This window comes from Lactuca virosa, chromosome 5, assembly GCF_052849685.1.
Source record: "Lactuca virosa cultivar CGN04683 chromosome 5, Lactuca_virosa_CGN04683_v6, whole genome shotgun sequence".
NCBI classification, from domain to species: domain Eukaryota; kingdom Viridiplantae; phylum Streptophyta; class Magnoliopsida; order Asterales; family Asteraceae; genus Lactuca; species Lactuca virosa.
The window spans coordinates 410,139,764-410,164,180 of NC_136430.1; the positions used below are offsets into that span (position 1 = coordinate 410,139,764).

General features: G+C 34.6%; 1 protein-coding gene and 1 long non-coding RNA gene across 3 annotated transcripts; both read left to right on the forward strand.

The window, feature by feature from the left end:
- The first annotated feature begins 6,377 nt into the window (after positions 1 to 6,377).
- Positions 6,378 to 8,096, forward strand: LOC145116504 (uncharacterized). 2 transcript variants are annotated; one of them, XR_013712124.1, is made up of 6 exons: positions 6,378 to 6,456; positions 6,677 to 6,821; positions 6,901 to 7,123; positions 7,246 to 7,319; positions 7,637 to 7,753; positions 7,851 to 8,096. It is a non-coding gene; the product is annotated as an uncharacterized LOC145116504 (long non-coding RNA). The 2 variants fall into 2 exon arrangements; XR_013712123.1 differs by lacking the exon at positions 6,378 to 6,456 and having other exon boundaries at positions 6,481 to 6,821.
- A 3,443-nt stretch (positions 8,097 to 11,539) lies between these two features.
- LOC145113505 (putative UPF0481 protein At3g02645) lies at positions 11,540 to 13,439 on the forward strand. The gene has a single exon (XM_079049583.1). It carries the CDS (start codon positions 11,870 to 11,872, stop codon positions 13,244 to 13,246), a length of 1,377 nt encoding a protein of 458 aa, XP_078905709.1. The 5' UTR covers positions 11,540 to 11,869; the 3' UTR covers positions 13,247 to 13,439.
- Positions 13,440 to 24,417: the final 10,978 nt, after the last annotated feature.

The following is a 24,417-nucleotide window of genomic DNA, read 5'->3' on the forward strand; positions in this document are numbered from 1 at the left end:
GTTGACCGAGAGCTTATTGATTTCTATCTGAAGAATGGACAACCTCAGTACTTGACATGGAGCGCACAAAAGATAATCACTGTCAAGGTACTGAAACCTACGTCTGTTGGGCGGTTTGTAAATGTCAATTTTAAAATCACTCGAGGGTCTTCAAACTCGGTGTCGATTATTTCCCTGGCAGACCTTCCCAATCTAAATCCTCATGACTGGATTCTTTTATTTAATATTCTGCTCACAAATCCGAGGGAATATGAGCCGATATTGGAGCACTTGAAGAGGATGTTGGCTTCATACATCCATGAGGTTGCAGCTATGGATCAAGAGATAGCGAAAGTGATGAATAAGAAACCGACCATCAAGCCAACACCGAAACCAGGTGATGTGAATAAGATGAAGATGGGGCAAATAGATTCAACAAATCTTACTGTGATGTTTACAAAAGGCGAAGCTTACAGATTTTTATTTGCTCTTGTTGATAAACATTTGTTTTCAACTGACTGCTTGGAGCACATCATCAACATTATTCATCGGTGCAAGCAGAACTCAGAAGCAGACAAAAAGAACTTCACGGACATGCTTCGGTGGTACATAACGTTCCGTCATCATTTGTTGGCTATCATTCTGAAGGTGTTCAAAACAATAAAGAAGTCTTCTGCAGCTCAGCCGAAGTGAGCTTTCTGTCCCATTGACGCAAAGGGGGAGATTGTTGAGTCTAATTGTGTTGGGTCTTGGGCTTATGTTTTGTATCCGGATTGGGCATGTCCATCCGTGATTATCTAGTAGGGTTATACTATAAATATGCATGCATGTATGCGTTAGGAGGTTAACGTTGTTGATTATTACGTTTATTGTTTTTGTAACCCTAAACACCTCTACAGTCGAAGTGCTTAATCGAGCTCTTCTGAGGTGTTGAAGTTTTAATCATACGACACATTCAAAGCCATTCTCGTGTTCATAATTACTTTCTTAATCGTTTGTCTGCATAGAATCTAACGATCCTAATTGAACTTTGTTCTAACAGGAACCACCTCCTAAAGTCCTCCATCATTTTCACATTCACACTTGTAACCCTTAAGACTCTCAGATATTACAACTGAGGTTTACGGTTACACAATTTCTGTGTTTATGATCTTAAATTTGTTATAACCACGAATTGAGTAAAACCCACAATCCAACACCAATTTTGGAATTGAAGGTGAACAATTTATATGTTCTAGATTTATCACCATGAAATTAACGAATATCCACATTCGTGGGTTGTACCTTGAAATATCTTTTTATTTATATAAGATCTTAATGAGATGTTCTAGACCTAAGACATTTCTTCCCATAAGATCGAGTTTTTTTTTCTTGAGATTTCCATAATTATCCAGCCACTCAAATAAATTCCAAAGCATACTTGTTCATATGGCTACACTGGTCAGACAAGTACTTCATCCGAACGTTCGTACTTATGTCAAGTTTTGGAGTTTGGTTGAAGATGAAGCCACCCATAAGCCTTATTGAAAAGAAGCCTTTAACTGTTCTCAACAAACAGATGATTGTAATTCAACGGGATACCACACAGACACTTCCGAGTCTCTCTTGACTCCGAAGGAAAAGATCGTTGCTCGGGATCCAACTGCTTCATGTCTTTATTGACATCACTAGAATCCCTTAGATATTTTGCTTTATTTCTTTATCTTTGGCACACTCTTGCACGAAGATCCTTACGATTTTCAAAAAGTCTGGTTCGTAGTTCTCTTGGTTACTTTCAGATTCGGAGTACAGGAAATGGTTATCTATTGCGAAAGGGTACATTCAAAATGGAGAAACTTAAGGGATAAGATTTAGATTAAGGCGCATGAAAATTTCAAACTGACACTGACATCACGCTGTCAATTACGCCGCCTGACGCACGCCTGACACACACCAACCTGTCACACTTTTCCAGACGCTTTTTCAGGGTTAATGGAGCGTCAACTGCCAGTTTTCTCACACCTATCATACCGTATATAAGGAATTTGATGCTTTACTATTCATTACTACCTTCAAAAGAATTTCTCTGGCGCAAGAAAACCCTTTTCTCTCTCAAGCACTGTTCATCATCTTCTTCACCAGGTTCCACGACATCTTCTTCAGAAACCCCATCTGTTGCAGGTCAAACTGCTTCGTCAGGGCTACTAGGCATCAAGGCTAACCAAAATCTCATTTTGGACCTTGATTCATCCAAATATGATGCCTTTCTTCAACCACTGATCGAGTGCCTCAGACATTCTCATCTGGCTCCTGCACTTTCAAAAACAAAAAATGTTTTGTTGGCTCTTCTATCCAACACTTACTCTACTACTCGTTATGAAGAGAGTGATTCTACCATCTATTTTGATCTTTGGAATCAGAAAACCTCAATCACTAAGTCAAGATTCAGTCCCTGTTAGGGTTTTCTCAAGGACGAGACTTGGTTGATCCAGAATCAGTTTCGAATTATGCTATTCTGGAGATGGTCTACCAGATGGGTTACAGAGAGTATCTTTCCGTTGTCTCCAAGTTCAAGAAGCCCAACCTTCCTCCTATGTGGAATGGTTTATTCACCCTAATTTTCAAGAGCTTTTCAGAAAGGGTGACCGGATCAGATAGCGCAAGTAAGCTCTTTCTCACAATCCTCTATAGTTTATACTCAGGAGTCAATCTGGATTACGGTTCGGTGCTTTGGACTCAACTCGTTCAGAGTACTCTTTCAGTTACAAGGAAAAACGAGATATCATGTGCTCGTTTTTGGTCGATTGTTGTTCAGAGAGCCATTAATCGCCACAATATTCCAGTAATCAAGGGTTCCATAATTGCTGCTATTCTGGTTTTTCATACTTCGAGCGTGATTCTGTCTGATAGTTCACGGTTTACCTTATCGGATCTATTCCAGAGACGATGCTTCGTAATGTACCGGCTGACAGTGAAGTAATCCAAGCCTATCGCAGAAAACCGGATTCAGGTCCTCGACCATTGACTGACATAGTGTGAAAGATTCTGGAGGAAGCAGACAAGCCAAAGAAAGGAGGAAAACAAAAAGCGAAGGCAGGACCATCCAAACCTCCTCAGGCCCCAAAGAAGAAAAAGCGAGCTACACGCAAGCAAAGAACACCAACTCCGAGTGATGCGGAGGATTCGTAGTCCAAAGCAAATCAAGTGATTACCAGTCTTGGATCTACCCTTACCACTGAGAAAACAACTCTTGAGACGGTTCGTACCGGAATTCAAACTAATAATACATAATTTCAAACTTACATCTCCTCAAAGATCGAGAAACTACAAGAAGACTTGGCAATGGAGAACATAATAATGGATGAGCTTGCTGTTAAAACTTAGAAGGTGAAGGTTCTCTCAGTGCAATTATCGCATGCAAACTCTTAGATAGACCTACTCAAATCCAAGAACGTTGTCATTCAAATTTGCATTGCTGATGTGAACGCCAATTTGCACAGTCTAATCGAGACTCGTGATTCTCTCCTCACCGTATTTGTTTGTCAGCATCTTGCAGAGAAATTAAAGCCCATCTTCGCAATGCTCGACATAATTGAGGTATTTCGGAATATTCTATTCCAAAACAAGGGGGAGAACCTACGAGAACTTCTAGTGCAGGTAAAAGTACTGGTGGTGGTGATGAAAATGAAGAAAAGCCCAAGTTTAACGAACCGAAGGATAATGTAGCTTCAGGTTCGAGAGGTAAAGAAAAGGTAATAGATGATGATGATGATGAGGAGGAGGAATAGAATGAGAATGCGAAATTGAAGCGTAAATCTCGCGATGCTGAACTAGATGAAAATCTGTGAGTAGCTAGGGAGGCTAAGGAACGAGAGAAGGCAACTCATGCAGCTGAGGAAACATTAAAAGCTCAGAAAACAATTTTCCTCTCTGGTCAATGGAATGGATTCTGAATGAAGCTGTTGATAATCCAAACGTTTGTTGACTAGAGCCTATGACCTCTTTCGAAATGGAAAACACTAGTGATTCGCAACTAGATATGCCAATAAATCCGAAGGCATTCCAGTTTCGTAGCTTTGACAAAGTTGTGAATGTTCCTCCTTTCGATAATAGTGTTGATCATATGCTCTTCTCTTTCTACCTAAAGCACATGAAGCCTCAATACGAAACCTGGAGTTTGAAGAAAATTACAGTTGTAAAGGTTTCTGGCCCTTTTGAAACTGAAAGCTTCCTGGACGCTCGTTTCAAATTTGCAAGAGTTACTACGAGTCAGATGTTCGAGTTTACTCTCGCAGATCTGCCATGCTTAAACCCGTACGATTGGATTTCTCTGCTTCATCTGTTGCTGAAGGATGAAAAGAAGTTCGAACCCATCATTGCACATCTTAAAAGGATGATGGTCTCATATACCCAGGAGGCTGGAAAAATGGATGTAGAGATTGCAGCGGTTCTCCGAAGGAAGCCAACCGTGTTGCCCAAGGATGCTCCAGAAGATTTTGCTATAATGAAGCTGGGCAAAATACGAAAGGATGGATGGTGTATGGCTTTTCAAATAAAAGAAATGGCAGGTGCTAATTTTCACAAAGTTTGCTTCTACCTTTCTGACAAACATTTATACTTCACTCCATGCCTGCAGTACATTTTGGAGTTCATAGATCAGTGGAAAGCGAACAGTGTCGGAGATAAGAAGTGTTTTCGGATATGAGTAACTGGTACCTCCAAGTTCGCAAGACTTTGTTGGGCATTATACCGAAGTTGTTCACAGTTCATAAACACCAACAACAATGAAGATCTACCTTCTTTATTGACACAAAGGGGGAGATTGTTGGGGTTATTTAGTGTTGTGTCAAATTTGTATTGTATTGTTTGATCTTTATGTAACGGGTTGGGCCTGTCCACCCGGTTTTTAATGTGCTAGGGTTGGGCTATTTATAGTGCATGCATGAACCATATTTAGGATCGATCTTTTTGTAACCCTACTGTGCCTTTACAGTAGCAATTCTTTATCGAGCTCTTCTAAGGCACAAATTTTAATCATTCAGCACGACTTTGATCTTCATTCTTTGTGTTTGATTCTTATTCCTGTTCTTGAATCTATCGATCAACTCTTGATTTATTCTAACATCACTCCCGCATGAAGGTCAATCACTAATATGACTTGGAATCATTGAAAAATATTATTTATAACTTCATAACAACGACTATGTATATAAATATAAATTACACTTAAAGCAATATAAGTGTAGCTTAACTTACAGAGATTTTCCTGAAAAGAGTCTGTAAATTGTATTGGCAGAACTCCGACCTAATAGCTTCGGCTTTCCGGGCTCTCATGGACCTCAGAGCTTAGCCAAATTATCCTAAATACCAGGATTTTTTTGGATTTATGGAAGAAATTTCCAGAGAAGGAATTATGGAAGGTGTGAGAAACAAATTAGGGGTGGTTGCACATTTATATGGAAAAACAGGGAAGGTGTGGCGTGCCCTGGCTCTGGTCAGCCGCTCTCCAAATGACACGTGTTATTTGCAAGCTAGTTTCGATGTGGCTAGCTTCTAGAAGCACGTGTCGCACCTATGCGTACGTGGCGTCGACGGGAAATTTTCAAAAATTCGTAACTTCTTCATACAAATTCCATTTTCGACGTTCTTCTGATCCACACATAGCTATCGACGAGATCTACAACTTTTATTTAGTCCCGGTTAGCAAATTTTCACTTAGTTTCTAAAGTTATATTTTTAACAGATTTATACTGTTAAACTCCGTATAAAAAATCAGAATTTTCTCATACGATCTCCGTTCTCGACAGTCTTTATATCGACGGAATCCTATTGATGAGATCTTCGACTGTCGTTTAGATTGTTTTTCCTAAAAATCAACCGATTTCAATTTTGGTTTCTGTGTCGTACATTATTACACTGATACTTCGAAAAATCAGAACTTCTCTCACAAAGTCAGATTTAGGCGTTCCTTATATCTATAGAATCACCATTTCGACTACTACAATTTCATCAAGATTTTTTTATCCTATAATCATCTATTGAAAACGTTATTTAATCAGTTATCGATAAATCTACAAAAAGGCTTATAATATGTAGTCTGCAACGCTCACGACTAATGATTCTTTATTCGAGGGTTTAAATTATAATAGCCATTAGTTACTATTTCTCAATTTTCCAGCCAGAAGTTGCGAGTGTTACAACAGATTACTTACATATCTGCTGGTTACAATTGTTTAGCTTATTTTTTCTAAAGTAGTGTTAGCAAATAAATTAAAGCACAACATCCTTATGAACAGTACCTGACAGGCTACTATTCATGGGTTTAGCTCAACTCGACCGGGGTTGGTTTATTCCACCAACTCAAATACCTTTACTACTCTTCTTGACTCTTCTTCGTCTCTTCTGAATACGACCGCTAACAAACGGGATGGGTCGGGGAACAGCAGCGGTGGATGTGGGAGGACCAGCGGTCGATTAGAGAGGAACAAGGGTGGGAGGGTAAGGGAAAGTTTCTATTGGATGAAATCAAGCCTCTCAAACTTCAAATTGATCAGATACGTTTACTAGTGTTTTACGTGAATTTTTTAATTTGATTATAAAGATTGAATTCTTATTCCATTCTATTCATTGTTGGTTCTTTTTTTTCGATTTCATCATGTTTCAAGTTGAAAAACATGTAACACAGAGGACATAATTGATTCATCTATGTTGCTGTCAGGTCACGGAAACAAAAAAAAATATGAGTGCAGCTGGCGATGGTTACGGTGCCGACCACCGGAGGGTGCAGCAGTGGCGTCCCGCTATTACAAACAATGGATGGAAATTGCCCAAGCAATATCGCAGTAAACGTATTAGATATCGTGGTAAGTTCCTCTATCCATACTTCAACACTCTATTTGAACTGAAAATGATAGATCTTTAAAGAGTTTCATTTGAATGAAGGTCAAAGCAGGAAGAGCTGGGCGTGAAGAATATGCAAAGACGAAGACAATATCTATCGGGGAAGGTGACTGGCTTCAGTCATACCCCAGGAAGACGATTTAGCTATACAGAGCCACATGATTTTCAGATTTGAAAGAAACTTTGATGATGCACACCAACTGCTCAATAAAATTCTTGAACGATGTTTCTAATTGTTTTTTTTTTTTGCAGTCTGTTGTTCAAGGTAACCTTAGTTTTGGGCATGACAAAATTTTCACCGTGTTTATGATGATACCGCTTTTTGGTTGTAAAATGAAAATAGAGAAACTGAAAGATGGTTTGCTTTTTGTGTTAACTGCACGTCAGGTCAATGTATTTATAGAGAAAGTGAAACTCAAGTTGATCTATGTGAGAAAGGATGCTAAATTGCTGATGATCAAGTTAATTCCCCATCCGATAAGCCTTTTCTTTACTTTAATTTCTTGAATTCGTCATGCTTAGGTCCTTAGTGTTGAATTTGTTTCTAAATTTAAGAAACTAAAAGGGAAAGCAGTTGATTTGGACAACAATGGGTTTCTAATCTTTAAGGTTTAGGAATTCAAAGAACTAAAGATCGTTTTTTTTCATGTGTTTATTACAAAATTTTGAGTTACGGTTCTCTAAGTTTATCAGCATCAGCTTCACAAGTTACTGTTCATGAACCTAAAAATCCACAATTTAATGAAGAAAGATGTAATTTTTAAACTTATTTTGGCAGCGGATGCGATGAAGGAGGCACTATTGATCGAGGGGTAAAGCATGGAATGTTGATGCAAAAAAAGTTGTTTGTCATCACAATATAGCTGAAGCATTTTTAAGGCTTATGCCTAATATCGTAATATTATTATAGCATTTATTCTTATTTTTTGTTCCGAAATGCCAAAATCTTTTCATTTTCTATTGTTTAATCTTTTTGTATATTTCTATTGCAGTGTTCTTGGTCTAAAATGCAGCCCCGTTGAACCACTTTTTGTCTCTGTATCACCATCCAAAAGGTAGTATCTGCTGACTATATTGTTCATGATTTGCACCAAGTTTCCAAAAATCCCACCTCTTACTTCAACTATTATCTAGAGTATTAACAATTGTATGAAAACTATTTTATAATCCCACTAATGGCACATTTGTTGTAACATGACAACAACGTTTACCAAAGTTTAAAAAACTCATTTTTGTTGTAGGAATGACGCAAATTATATTAGATAAATTGGGGTTCACATCGTTAACTGTATGGAACATGACGACATAGAAGTTAATTATATATATATATATATATATATATATATATATATATATATATATATATATAGGGGATAGGGAATATACATTACAGCCTCACTTAAATTTAGGTACTAAACCTTTAAAATATGTCATTTTAACTTTGTAAATATACCCGGTTTGGTTTCACTTGATAAATATATCATCCTCGATAACATTTGTTTCTTTCATTATCGTTTTACCACCTCTGTTTTCTTTCCTCCATTATCGTTTACTACTTCACCCAAGTGAACATTACTTTTTTCCACTGTCATGAAGGGCAAAGATAATCAATATTCTTACTTCCTTATTAAAACCTTAAACCCTAAACCCTAAATCCTATTGTGTCGATCTTGAATTTAAATTCTTCAAGTATTAATCGTGAATCCACTAACCATAATCTTTATATAGTAAAACAATGTATTTTCAAGAGGTTTATTACCTAAGATTAGGTGGTGCTGCAATGTATATTCCCATATATATATATATATATATATATATATATATATATATATATATAGAGAGAGAGAGAGAGAGAGAGAGAGAGAGAGAGAGTGAGAAAAATTAAATTTCCTCTTGCCTTTTTGTTTCTATATATATCTTCCTACCAATTTAAATGATGACATGTATCATATTAGTATCCTAAAATATCATTAAATCTCAATAAATAAGCATTAAATGTTACACATGTCACCATTTTATTGGGTAGGAAATAAAATATAGGAAGATATTTAATTTCTATATATATATATATATATATATATATATATATATATATATAATGGAAAGATTCTACCAGTTGTTGCTACTGATGGAATGACGATGGAATAATTGACATTTTTGGTATTCTTAAATTTTTTTCTTTAAATAAAGGGTAATTCTAAAGGCACAAACCATATTCCAACTACACGAAGATTTGATGTGCCGCCAGTCAATGTCAAACACAAATTTTGATTGACTGTATATCAATTTTATTTTTATTTATAATTTTTTTTATAAACTTTATATATATATATATATATATATATATATATATATATATATATATATATATATATATATAAGTGTTTACTTTAACCCTTATTCTTTTATAATCTTGTTTTTTAAGATTCTTGTTTAAGATTCCAAATCATCCTTTTTAATATCAAATAATATATAAATCCAAATATATATTGCCCAGCCGTTTTTATCTTTATTTTTATAAAAAGCTTTTTTCAATTGTGTGTAACATTAGTTATGTTTTGGTTTAATATTTTATATTGTATTGATGAATAATAAATATAATCTTGGTATTATTTCAAACACGTTTGATTTTACGGACATATATGTTATTTCATTACGTGGATAAAAAATATATGTTATTTTCATAAATAATGATATATGTAAGTGTCAAAAACCATATGAAATAAAAGAACAAACATAAATATTCAACTTAAGAACCATAAACATATAAATTTATTTTTAGTTCCAATTATATAAAATGACACGGTGACACTAAAATCATTAACATCTTTTGAAATGATATGTTTTTTCAACAAATCTTACACTATTTTTTTTCAACATTCATTTTTAGTCAACAGTATTAGACATGTATAGAGAATTAAAAATTAATTTATTTGTATTTGTTTAAAAAAGTATTATATCAATATTAATGTTCATCTATAGAGAATTAAAAATTAAAATTTATAATAAATTTGAAAAACAAAATCGAAAAAAATATCATTTCAAAATGGATTGTCAATATCATTTCTCGCGTTCTCGATTTCATAATTGTTTTCGTTTGAATATATATATATATATATATATATATATATATATATATATATATATATATATATGAAAATTTGTCAAAAACATAGAATATATTATTATAAAAAAATACAAACTTTTAAAGTAAAAAGATTTAAAACTTAAAGGGGTAATACAGGTTATTGTTATAAGTTATAGGGTCTTAAATGAAAATAGTTGACAAGTATAATGGATTTATAATGGATTGGACAGATTGGATGTGAAGGTAAGTAAAAAGGGGACTTTTATGCAATACACGAATTTATTCGTGTATATAGGAGAACCCTAAATAAATGAGTACGCAATTTGACAAAAATAAACAAATGCATACTCTCTAACAAGAGTTAGATATGTTAGCGGGCCTTCAAATCAGTGGATGGTCAGCTTGTGATTCTGCCATCAACTTTGTGGTTTTTGTGCCTAATGAATCTAACATTTTTTTTGTGTGTCGACGGAAAGGCGAAGCGTTTTCTTTTACTTTTTTATACCCTAAAATTACAAAGATATTTTATTGTTATTGGAAGGTTTTTGAGTGGAGCATACAAAATCAAGGTTAAGTTCTTTGGTCAAAAAATTGCAATAGGTATAAAAACCATTATGACCATTTTGCAAAAGTCAGATCGGTAAAAGAATTCACCACAAAATATTTTTCAAAAAAAAAATATTTATTTTCTTGAATTTGAAATGTTGGTTTCAGTGTTTCATGGTAATTTTTTTCTTTTGAATCGGGTTTTAAGTGTAGAACGGATGTTGTTATTATCTAACTTTTGTTGTCTAATGCTGACCAACGACCATTGAGGTGAGAAGGTTTATCATCTTCATGATCCATGCCCTCCACCCCATCCGTAGTCACTAAATTGTTTTGTTAACGGGTGTCTACGCCCCTACTTATTATAATATTCTAATTTTCTTAAAATGCATCTTTTCTAAGCATTTTATTTTGAAAGTACAATGTCATAAGCAAAAAAATACATGATTAAAATTGCTGCTATAACATTAAAAAATTTCAATGCTTTATGTGAAGTGGCTCTAAAAAGAATTGAAAGTACATGTTGTAAGAGAACATAAGAGTATAATTTTATTTTTATTTTTTTCAGGATTTTAAAGGGTAAAATAAAATTTTTGATCTAAAAATATAGACCAAATTTATAATTTATCTTTTCTAACTTTAATCTATACTCTAATTGACAAAGCATTCGCTCAGATTCCACGTCAATTGCAGGTTCCATTCCATCATTTTATGACATATTATATATTGACTTATACTTATTGGTATTGTTTTTTTATGCAGGATTAATGAGACAAAAAACTCAACTTATGCAACAAATATTTTGTACTTGGCCCACTAAACATCAAAATAAATAAAAAAATAAATAAAAGAAAAAAAAATCTGATTCATACAACGCACATGTTTCTTTTCTAGTTACAATTATTTATCCTATATTTTGCGAAGTACCATTGCTAAATATTTTTTTACAGTTATATACTTATATACCATGTTTTGGTTTTTTACAAAAAAAAAAAAAAAAAAAAAAAAAAAAAAAACTATATTGCTAACTAATTTGGCAATTTTTGGTTTAATTTATTTAATGTTTAAAACCAAAAGCAACATGGATTCCTCGTTTTTCACCCTCAAAGTATATATTTAATAATACTTCACCTCAAAAGCAAGCTTTGTCATGCTATGCTGATTCCTAGCTTCATATGTTAACAAAGTGGTCTTCAACTCTTTCCCAAAAAAGCAAAACAAAGTGGTCTTCAAGATTCTGAATCACTAATGTTGCTATTTATTTTATTCATGTACCAAGATCATCGACAGTACTTGCTTACGATCCCATAACTACTAATTAATACAAAACCACGAAATCCAAAAATAGCCAAGCACGACGATATCAATTCTAGCAGCATGGAGAACCAAGATGGGGCATGTGTTGTTATCGACTTGATAGAAAACGCCATGCCACCACCTTCGTCATCCGCACGAATCCGCAGAGTCCCGGAGATTTTGTTGAGAGAGGAGGGCGATTACGAGAAGTACTATGTTCCAAAGGTCGTTTCCATCGGTCCATACCATTATGGCAACCCGAAGCTCGAGTCAGTCGAGAAACTCAAGCCTGTTTTTACCAAGCAACTCCTCTCACGATTGGAGTATAAGGTGGGCCTTAGCAACTTGTATAAAAAGCTTGGGGAAGCGAACGTGGTGAAAGAGTTAAGAGGGTTCTATGAGGAAGAATCAACAGACCATCTCAATGATGAGGAATTCACTACGATGATGTTGCTGGACGGATGTTTTATTTTGTATTATATCCGATTTATCTACGGGGAGAGAGCTGAAAATTGTAGCTACTTGAGAAGCCACCAGACTGTGTTAATCAACCAAGACTTGTTCTCGCTGGAAAACCAAATTCCCTTCAAAGTTCTAAACGAGGTGATGGATTTGATAAAACTTGATAGGCTTGACAAGTTTCAATCCTTCTTCGTTGACAACATTTTGTCTCCGCGGATGCAGAAAAGAGTTTGGTTCCAGTTTTTTAATTTAGGAAGTCGTTCGACCCAAACTGATCAAAATTCTGCACCAGAATCACACGGGAGCTACATATTCATAGGTGATCATCTGCTCCATCGTCTGCATACTGGGCTAAAGGGGATAAGTGCCCAGAATGAATCCCACACGATTGTTCATTCCAACCGTAATGATGAAATAAGCACCAGATGTACTTTTCGTAACGTTAGCGAGCTTGTAGATGTCGGGATCCATTTCAAGCCGAGTAGCCGAATGTCTTTGGATACTGTGGAGTTCGTTGAACTGTGGTGGTGGTGGTTTTCAGCATATTTAAAACTTCCTCCGATAACCGTGGATGACTCCACCAAGCTCATGGTGTTAAACTTAATAGCCTATGAAATGTGTTCAGATGACGCACATGCATGGGTTACCTCCTACATATGCCTCCTCGATTCTCTCATCGATCACCCTGAGGATGTTAAGGCTCTTCGAAATGCTGGGGTCCTTGATAACTCCCTTGGAAGTGACCAAGAAGTTGCAACACTCTTCAACGAAATAGCCAACGGTCGCGGTTTGGTGCCCAACAATATAGCATATTCCAAAGTCATGTACCAAATCCAAAAACATTATGAAGACTTGAGGAACACATGGTGTTCACAACTCAAGCACGAGTACATCAAGAGCCCATGGTCGTTTCTAGCTCTAGTAGGAGCTGTGATGGCTCTTTTTCTTAGTGCTGTTCAAACTTACTACACTGTCTGGAGTCCCAAAGGCGAGTGAGATCTATGATCTTTGCATGTTTTTTAATTGAAACATCGATTATAGATGATGGTTCTTTTCATTGCATTTCCTTTGTTCATCTGTCGTTTTAGTCGCGGTGTGTTGTGCTTTTGAAAGAGTGATTACGTACGTGTGTGTTGTCTGTTTCCGCTGTATTCGATAACAATAACTTTGTCTAAATATATAGGGTAAATTACACCATTCGTCCCTCGTGCATGTTCCAAAAAGCACGTTTAGTCCTTATTTACAAAAATTAACTCGGACCGTCCCTTATATCATAAAAAGGTGCACGCTTCATCCCTCGTTAGTTTAAATTATCATGTTTCATCCCTTGTGAGACTTGAAATGACCAAAATGCCCTTTGCAATTTCTTTTTCATTTATTTTTAATATTTTTGATTATTTTGAATTATTAAAAAATATTTTAATTAAATTTGTGGGTCCACCTAACACTTTTACATGCTCTTTCTCTTATTTTAAAGAACACTAAACCACCACCCTCATCGAACATCTGCAACACCACTAAAAACTTGCGCAACCACCATTGGAAACATAGACAACCACCACCAGAAATCTGGTCTCAGCTCACCCCACCCCCTTCGAACACCACCTGTCATCGCTCAATCATTACTACCGAAAAACCCAAAAAATATAAGCAAACCAATTATTATGCAAACAATCCAGAATTAGGGCAAAATCAAAATGGGGAAAACAACGTTTTTCTCCGACCAGACGTCGTCGTCCCCCTCCGTCTCCGACCAAACTTTGCTAACCCCTTTTGTCCCCTTCTTCATCTCTAAACCTGACGTCTCATGTACCAGCACCTAGAAGAGTTCGAAGAGACGATCTCTAGCGTGCATATCGACAGAGTGCAGATCCATGAAGTGCAAATCCATGGATTACAACTTCAGTAGTGGCTTGCAGGGAGGACGGTGGTGGATTGGAGGCGACACATGGAGGATTTTATTTCAGTTCCGGAAAACCGATCTCCTTGGTATCCTCTTCCTCTTCCTCTCATCGATTTTGTTTCCCTCAACTTCTTTCTCTCTCTGATCAGTGGGTTTAGAGGAGAAAGTATGAGGTTTTTTTTACCGGAAACCACCCTAAACACCACCAGCTCCACCGGATATGAAACTCCCATCTGAAACTCATATTTGAACCGCCACCAGCTTCTTTCTCTCTCTGTTGTTGCTTTTGTTCTACATTGTGCATTGAGTGTGGATGGTTTCATTATCTCGTCAGAGTAGCTTCAGGGGTGCCAATCATTAGAGAGGAAGATGAGTTCGAAAGGAAGATGAATAGGTGAGAATAAGGGATAGAATCTGGGAAAGGGAAAGGAGGGGTGGGTGGGTTTGGACATAATATTTTTTTTCTTTTTTTTATTAATTTAAAATGATAAATAAATTAAATTAAAAAATAATTTATTAAGGGCAAAATAGTCATTTTATGTCAATAGGGACTAAGCGTGCAAGAAAAAACAAACCCAGGGACGATCCGGGTTAATTTTTGAAAATAGGGACTAAACGTGCTTTTTGACACATGCACGAGGGACGAATGGTGTAATTTACCCAAATATATATGATTTATATATGAGTAATATAATAATCATTAGCTAATGATACATGTCATCAAACTTAATCGGATGTCTATTATTGTTGATATATATTTACAGTTTTACATCAATATGTTTGCTTGATTTATGGATCCATGAATTCTATCACTACTACAAAATGGCACATAGGACGCCGTATATAAGACCCAGTTTTTGGAAAAAAAACGGGTTATATTATGCAAAAAACGGGATTTATAAGGGAGGATCTCATATGACCCGGCTTTTAGGAAACAACCGGGTTATATTTAATACTAAAATAACCCGGTTTCTATTGTAACACCCGTGTCTTATAGCCATAAGGTTATATGTCCCAGACTTTTGAATACAACCGAGTTTTATGACCAAGACACTCAAATTTTAAGGTTATATGGCTCGTTTTTCAGCAATTTAGACTTTTTGTGTATAAGTTATGAAAAGAGTGCCCATGCACCAAGCATACTTTCAATGGCACCCTTAAATCCTACATGCCTACGATTCGCTATATATTTGACCTAAATACACTCTTTTTTAATTTGAAGTGTCTTTAATTTTATTAAAAAGCGAGATTTATCAAAAAAAAAAACAATTACCACTAGTGAGCATGAACATTTCACGGATGAAGCATAAACTATACAATGTCACCATGGTAAGGACTCCAAGAACTACATTTTCCCAAAATAAGCAATGAATTTTGAATCATGTAAGTAGGCCAGAGCACCAACTTATATACGACTTCAATATGCATATATAAAATACCAATTTGATGTTAAAGGATGCGGTAGAACCAAATAATTGTGATGTTTGTTTCTTTTATTACTATGTACCTTCAGGTACGAATAATGTTAGGAATGCTGCAACAACCTCAGAGGTATTCTGATTAATTTTACTATTTACTAACATCTATTATGTTACTACCCAAGCACCACTGTCTCCCTCCAGTTCCACTGCTATCACAACAAAGACCACCTTCTATGCAGGCTTTCCCTCATCAAAACTGTTCTCACATGGGATCGAATGTAGGGTTTCAGCACCCGGTTGCATCACAGCTCCTCCATTCAATGACCCATGTTTTATGTAAAGAAAAAATTATAAATAGTTACCTCATGTGTATGGAATTGTTGATGCTGCTTATAGAGATATGATGAGAGGTATCTTTTGAAAGTGATATTGTGATGTTGAAGAATTAAAATAAAGTAAACAAGGATATATAAGTAAGTTTACTCTACTTTACAAATGGTTTAAATAGTCAATCTGTATCATCATTAGGTTTGTATTATATCATTTCTATGTTGTTTTTGCCTTAAAGTGTTTTTGTAAAATGGAAGTTTTGTTTGATGTAGTGCAGAAAGTAAAGCATGAAAGAGTGTGGCAACAAAATTAGCTAGGGGGCATCTGATAAAAGAGGTTACAGTGAAGTGACAGTCAAAATAAATCAAACTAGATATATACTTTAAAGCTTTTGGTGACACAAAAGCATCCATGAATAACAATTTTAGCTGCCCTGTGGGTTGGTAATTTATTTTATTTAATGATTAGTTGGAATATTCAAATATCTAACTGTGATTTTTAAACTTTTGACATGGTGCAGGGGAAATTAGTTGCTATTCTTTATAGAGTTGCTTGGTATCATGGAAAAAGTACTCACGTCCTTTCTTATGTTTATAAGGTAACTTTTTTGGAAGTTCTAGTAGTTTGTTGTTGGAAATATTTGGGTGAAATTTGAAATAGTGATTTATACTTAGTTTCATTTTGATTTAGAGCATGCTAACATATTAGATAAATAATTGTTGTATCTCATGACTTTTAGGACCAACACTTTCATTTTTTTCAAGTTTGAGATAAAAACAACTTCCAGGTCACCCTCTCTCCCTCATGTATGTGTGTGTGTTGTTTGTAGTATATCATTTACCTAATGATGCTACTTTAAGGAATAAACAAAATAAAAGCTTCATACACTTAAATTATTAAACAAATATTTCAACAAACTTAGTATGCATACATAACAAGTTAGCAACCCTGTATCTGCTATGGTTGGCATCTAATGTTATCTCCATGTGTGTATTTGTTATAGGAGGTTCATATATGAAGCACAAATGAATGCAACGAGATTGATATTTGTGGGAAGTGGCAAAAAAGTCGTGTCAAAAAACCTTTCAGCCGGGTACTAATTAGTGATGTTGATATGTAAGAATTCATTTCGAAATTATGTAGGGGAGTTTTATTGGTTGAATTCAAAAGTAGAAATGTAATAGTTGTAACCTGCATATCGCATATTGGTAGTGGTCTTTATATATATATATATATATATATATATATATATATATATATATATATATATATATATATATATATATATATATATATATATATATATATATATATATATATAGAGAGAGAGAGAGAGAGAGTTAGGTTCAAATGTTTTTACTATCTATTGTGTGCATGTAGAATTGATTCTGGACCAATCATTTTAGTTATTTTAAGTAAGTAATTAATTCATATTAAATGCTGAAGATTTAATTAATACTCATTATATCTTCAACGTGTAATATGCATTAATTACTTTCTTAAAATAACTAAAATGATTGGTCCAGAATCAATCCTACATGCACACAATAGATAGTTAGAACAAAATAACCTAACCCTATATATATATATATATATATATATATATAAAACCGTGTTCTTTAAAGTGTAAAAGGGCTCGGTTTTGAAACCGGGTTTTATTTAGTTTTTCACATAGGACTCGCTAGTTATAAGACTCGGTTGAAAATCGGGTTTTTTAAATGATTTAACCGGGTTATATAAGCTTTTTTGTATGGTGTTCAATGAATTGACACATCACCCATTATCAATTTTCTAAATAACGTGAGGCGTGGCTTGGCGGCAAGGTAAAAGTTAAGTCATGACAAGCCTTGGCGAGTCATGGCGTTTTTCAAGGCGTGACTATTTTCTATATATTACAAGAGATAAATCATATAATTATTGATCTTTATCAAGTATATCAAATTTTTAGAAGTGTTATATTAGTATTTAATATAAAAATTTAACAAAAACTCAATTATTTTAGTCCCGATAAAAAAAATCAAAAAACAAAAAAAAACTCGCGCTTTGAAAAAACTCGCGCCATATCGCGATAAGGCGCGCCTTGACACGTTATTTGGACGTCACGCTTAACAAACCCGACTTGGACGTTTTCGTAACGGCTACACCACGCCTCACGCCATGGCACGCCTTGGGGCGCGCCATGGCGCGTTTGTTAGAACCATGCCCATTATACATCTATACAACAACACTCACAACCCATTAAACCCTTATTCAATCATAATCACCATTTTATTATTTCTATTGAAACATTCAATGATCATTCAACTCCTTCATTCAATTTTACTCCATGTCGTCACCCACACTCATTGAGTTCATATTTAATCCTAATCATCATCTCATTCAACTCTTATACTACTTGCATTGTCGGATGCTCTTAGTTAGTTTGTGTGTGTGTTTGTCTGTGTGTGTGTGTGTATATATATATATATATATATATATATATATATATATATACACACACACACACACTAACCGTTTACCCGCGCAAATGACACAAACGCAGGGAAGCAGAGCTACAGTAGTTGCGCCGGACAGGAGGTGTTTGGTAGCCAGAGTTGATGAAATTGAAGGGAAGGGGAGGAGGGTTGCCATCGCCGGTGAAGGTCATCGGTTTTTCTTCTTCTTTGTCCACAGAGAGAGAGAGAGGCACTCTAATTTTTTTAATAATTAAATGAATAAATAATAATTAAATTTTAAAAAAATGAATTTAAAAATAGAAAATAAATACCCAAGGGTATTAAAGTCATTTCAGTTTACCGATGGACCAAAAATGCAACAGAACTAGCTCAAAAGGACCACCAATCCAAAAAAGTCGTGGTTTGGACTGAAACCCCAAAAAAATACATACCACAGGGACCATTTTTGCAGTTTTGTCTATATATATATATATATATATATATATATATATATATATATATATATATATATATATATATATAAACATGTTTTATTGTTAATATTAACATTAACATATTTCTAATAAAAATTAAAATATGATTGTGTTTGACAAAAGAATGATGAATAAAGACTAAGTTTTATTTATTATAGTTACCTTTGATTAAAAATAATTGTAATTATATTTTGTTAGTTATAAACATTTGACAATCTGAATGATTTAATTTTGACTTCACAAAACTATATTTACATTTATGGTCTTTTAACTTATCCTATAATTACAAAAAATACTCTATCTTTATACGATCAAATCAAAATAATATAACTATATTTACATTATTGTCCTCTAACTTACCCTGCATTTACAATAAATACTCTATCTTTATTTCAGTGTGGTGTAAATGAAGACCATCAAATCAAAATAACATAACTATATTTACATTTATGGTCCTTTAATTTACCCTACATTTATAATAAATACCCTATGGTTATTTCAGTGCGGTGTAAATGAAGACAATTACCATCATATAAAATAATATAACTATATTTACATTTATGGTCCTTTAACTTACCCTACATTTACAATAATTACCCCATCTTTATTTCAGTGTGGTTGGGTGCGAAAGTTAAAAGATACATTTTCACCATCAACAACTTTGCTTCGGGAACCTACTTCCCACAAAAACAAAGTACCAAAAGGACGTCCGCTGTTGAGTACACAAACAAGACACCCTGTTCTGCCTCCTCAAGATCTACCAACTCAATATCCTCGTAGACATATTTTTCCGACGTCTATGTCATATTATAATGGGTCTAATCAGTTTGATTTAAACCAAGAACCAGAGAGGCACGATACATTTTTGTTTCAAGAGCCTTCAACATTTTATTTAATTTCACTTATGAGTGAAATTCCAAATGAATTTCATCCATATGTTACAAACATTGAAGATGTGGAGGGAGATGAAAATTGTGGATTTCGAGCAATAGTTGTCTCCCGCGGGTATAATCAAAACTATTGGCATCAAATCCGCTCAGAATTATACAACGAGTTATTACAAAATTGGGGACGATATGCAATGATTTTTCAGGATGATATAAACAACGCATCAGTCGTTGAGGTTCTCTGGATTGGGTTCTGCACAACATCAACATGAATATTGGTTGATTATGTCGGATACTAGATTCCTCATTGCTAACAAGTATGATATCATCATCTATTTTTTAGACAAACAAGGTTCGTCTACCTGTTTTCAACTTTGGCATGACCCACAAGACATCTCACATCATAGATCTATTGTTATCACCTTCGTTCATAATGGTCATTACGTAAAAGTTGATTTACAAGAATCACATCCAATGCGTACAGTTTTGCCACTTTGGTGTCACAACAGATCAGAACTTTCTGCTGGATGGGAAATATTGTATAATGCTCGACTTCATTCATATATTCCACCGAATGCACCACGTAATAATTGTAATATTCATGTAGTTGATGTCTCTGATAATTAATAAAATTAAAATATGACAATGTTTGATAAAACGGAGGTAAATGAAAATGATAATTTTATTTATTATAGTTGTGAAAAAATATCATATTATTTTTTTATTGCTCGTTTAATTGTTCGTGATCGTTATATATCAAGTTGTCAAAATCAGGATCTTGATCGTAAGATTGTATGATCTGACAATCTTAGGTATGCACAACGAGTCATAACGTATACTAATCGTATTTGGGGTAGAATCGCAAGTAGGATCGTTGAATCGAGATTCGATCCGATCATACCTCCCTTGAATATTTATTTATTTTTGAGGTAGGATCGCATGTAGGATCGTAAGATTGTATGATTCTACAATCCTAACGTATTTTTAACAAAATTAATATATGACAGTGTTTGACAAAATAGTGGTAAATGAAAACTATAAATTTTATTTGTTGTAGTTCTGTTTGGTTAAAGATTAATATATAAAGATTAATCAAATAAATGTCGCCGAAACAATCACCTATCATCTAATGAATAATCGAAGATTAATACAAGTTTAATCAAATATATAAAATAAAAAAATATTAGCAAATCAAACATAAATTAAAAATTTATAACAAATTTATTTTTTATTATAAGAAAATGTAATTTAAATATTATAGTATAATAAAAAATGAAATATATATATATATATATATATATATATATATATATATATATATATATATATAACCAAGGTTGTCAAGATCGGGATCCTACCTAGGATCGTTTTTGGGTTTGCAAGATCGAAATCGTAAGATCGGGATCGGGATCCTAAGATCCCACAAAATAAAAAATAATTTTAATTTTTAAATTTTAATCATGAAAAGTATTTTAAACATTCAATTTTTCGTTCAAAAATTATAAAAACTTCAAAGTATTAGTCATAAGTCACAACACAAAATGATAAATGATAAATTGGTAAATTGGTAAGGGTAAAAGATATAAAAAGGTAAAAAAAATTCATTTGCAAAAAAAAATCAAGGGAAGGTAGGATCGGATCGGATCGGATCTCGATCCTACCTACGATCTTACGATCCTACCTGCGATCCTACACCAAATACGATCCTTTTACGATCCGGATCGTTTTTCATACCTAGGATCGTAGGATCGTAAGATCCTACGATCAGGATCGCGATTTTGACAACCATGTATATAACGATTAAAAAATAAATTACACAATTATAAATATTAATATGAAAATTAATTATTTTCAATAAAATAACATAAATAATTTTAAGAATTTAACGGAGATCCCGTCATTCATTAACCATAACTATTACATTTTTTAATATTTTTATATTTGGCTTAGTTAACAGTAGCATTGACTTATTAAAAATGGTTTTTTTTAAAACGACAAATCTAACCTACTCATAAACTAAACCTTAAATTCACCTATGTCAACGACGGGACTTAAACCCTCAACCTCAAGGACGGATGGCAACACCGGATAACGTTGGGTTAGAAGCCCTTTGGTTATTAAAAATGGTTTTAGTTAGGGAAAATGACTTATATGGGTAACTATGTTTCAAAATCGTTCAAAAAATATCATTCAAGTTTGGTGTGTCCAAAAAACACCATCCAAGTAAAGCATTTGTACAAAAAACACCAACGAAGTACATTCTTCGTTCAAATTTGACCTTGTGGTAACCGGCAATTACCGGTAAAAAATAAGTAAAGGAAAAAAATGATTCAAAGGGGTAACTATGTTTCAAAATCGTTCAAAAAACACCATCCAAGTTTGGTATGTTCAAAAAACACCATCCAAGTAAACTTTTGGTACAAAAAACACCAACAAACTATATGTTTTGTTCAAATATTACCCACCGGTAACTGGCTCTTACAGGTTAAATGATGACTTGGCTCAACTATTATAACATGGCATAATAATTATTGATAAAACAATAAATGATATATTCCTCATTTAAAAATTGATTTAGGGTTTCTTCATGAACGAATAACTTTTTCTTCTCCTATGATTTCTCTTCTTCTTCTAAAGTGATGATCTCGAACTCAAGTCTGAAACCCTAATTCTTGACATAAGTCAAAAACGGCTCCTTTACCCATGCATCAATGAGCCTCCGTCCCGCTAAGGCCCAAATCCATAAAAAGTCTAAAAAGACATCCAAGCCCAACTACAAGGCCTCTAAGGCCCAATATGGCCCAAGAACCCCCAACATGGACTTAAGCCCAAAACATGACCTGCTACAATCAGGTAGGCCCGAGGCCTAACTTAAACAAGTCCATGCATACACCCAATATATGTTTAAGCCTCTGCGATTCAGATTTCAAGACAGTACGCCTGACGTACTCCTAGCGTACGCCCAACGTACTCGGCTAGGGTCAAGAACCGTCAATCTTCCGAAGGCCATAACTTCTTCATTCTAAGTCCGATTTCGTCATTCTTTATATCCACGGGAAGGAAAGGAGAAGTTCTACACTTCTATCAAATCTCCATTGCCTTAAAACTTTTCTAACATAAACCCAAACTTCATAAAGGCTCGAACTGATACTTACTGATATGCCCTTGGTCTCCAACACAAACCGAACACTCGGTCCCCACAACCTACATTATCCATCACCAAATGGGCATTACAGAAACCACGACTTGTTACGAACGAATATAAATTCGAATACATCGTACATAAGTATCGGAACCATATCCCAGGAAACATGCAAAAGAAATGGTACGAAACAATAAAATAACAAGGAAAGGACAAGAGACGTGTCTGTCTGTAGACCGGATAATAAATGAAGACCGGTCAAGACTATAAACTCTTCTAACAATGAGCAGCCTATAAATACCCCAAAGACATGATATCCAATGCAGAGTAAGGTAAGGCAAAAAAAAGAGATACCATACATAACATTAAGGTAACACTAAGAATGGCAATCTAATTTAGGCATCAGAGAGCTATGTCGGGGTCCAAATTAGATTGTGATTTCGTTTCCGAAGGCCATAATCCTCGGTTGGACCCGGGAATGACGAATTCTAATGTAGCATTAAGGCAACACTAAGAATCGCAATATAAAGGCCATAACCCTCGGTATGGCTGTCTGATGCCTAAATTAGCTCCCATGGATATAAAGAACAGCGAAATCGGACTTAGAATGAAGAAGTTATGGCCTTCGGAAGATTGGCGGTTCTAGACCGTAGCCGAGTACGTTGGGCGTACACTAAGAGTAGGTCGGGCGTACTGGCTCGACATTCGGATCGCAGAGGCTTCAGCATATGTTGGGTGTATGCATGGACTTGTTTAAGTTAGGCCTCGGGCCCACCTGATTGTAGCAGGTCATTTTTGGGCTTAAGGCCATGCTGAGGGTTCTTGGGCCATATTGGGCCTCAGAGGCCTTGTAGTTGGACTTGGATGCCTTTTTGGGCTTTTTATGGATTTGGGCCTTAGGGGGAGGGGGGCCATTGAGGCAGGAGTAAAGGAGCCCTTTTTGCCTTATGTCAAGAATTAGGGTTTTGGACTTGAGTTCGAGATCATCACTTTAGAAGAAGAAGAGCAATCATAGGAGAAGAAGAAGTCATTCGTTCATGAAGAAACCCTAAATCGATTTTTAAATGAGGAATATATCATTTATTGTTTTGTCAATAATTATTATGTCATGTCATAATAGTTAAGCCAAGTCGTCATTTAACTTGTAAGAGTCAGTTACCGGTGGGTAATATTTGAACAAAACATATAGTTTGTTGGTGTTTTTTGTACAAAAAGTTTACTTGGATGGTGTTTTTTGAACATACCAAACTTGGATGGTGTTTTTTGAATGATTTTGAAACATAGTTACCCCTTTGAGTCATTTCCTCTTGTTTTTTTCATTTACTTATTTTTAACCGTAATTGCCGGTTACCACAAGGTCAAATTTGAACAAAGAATGTACTTCGTTGGTGTTTTTTGTACAAATTCTTTAGTTAGATAGTGTTTTTTGGACACACCAAATTTAAATGGTATTTTTTGAACACTTTTGAAACATAATTACCCATATAAGTCATTTTCCCTTTTAGTTATGGTGTATTTAGAGGGATTTTAATCGCACCCATACAAATACCAGTTA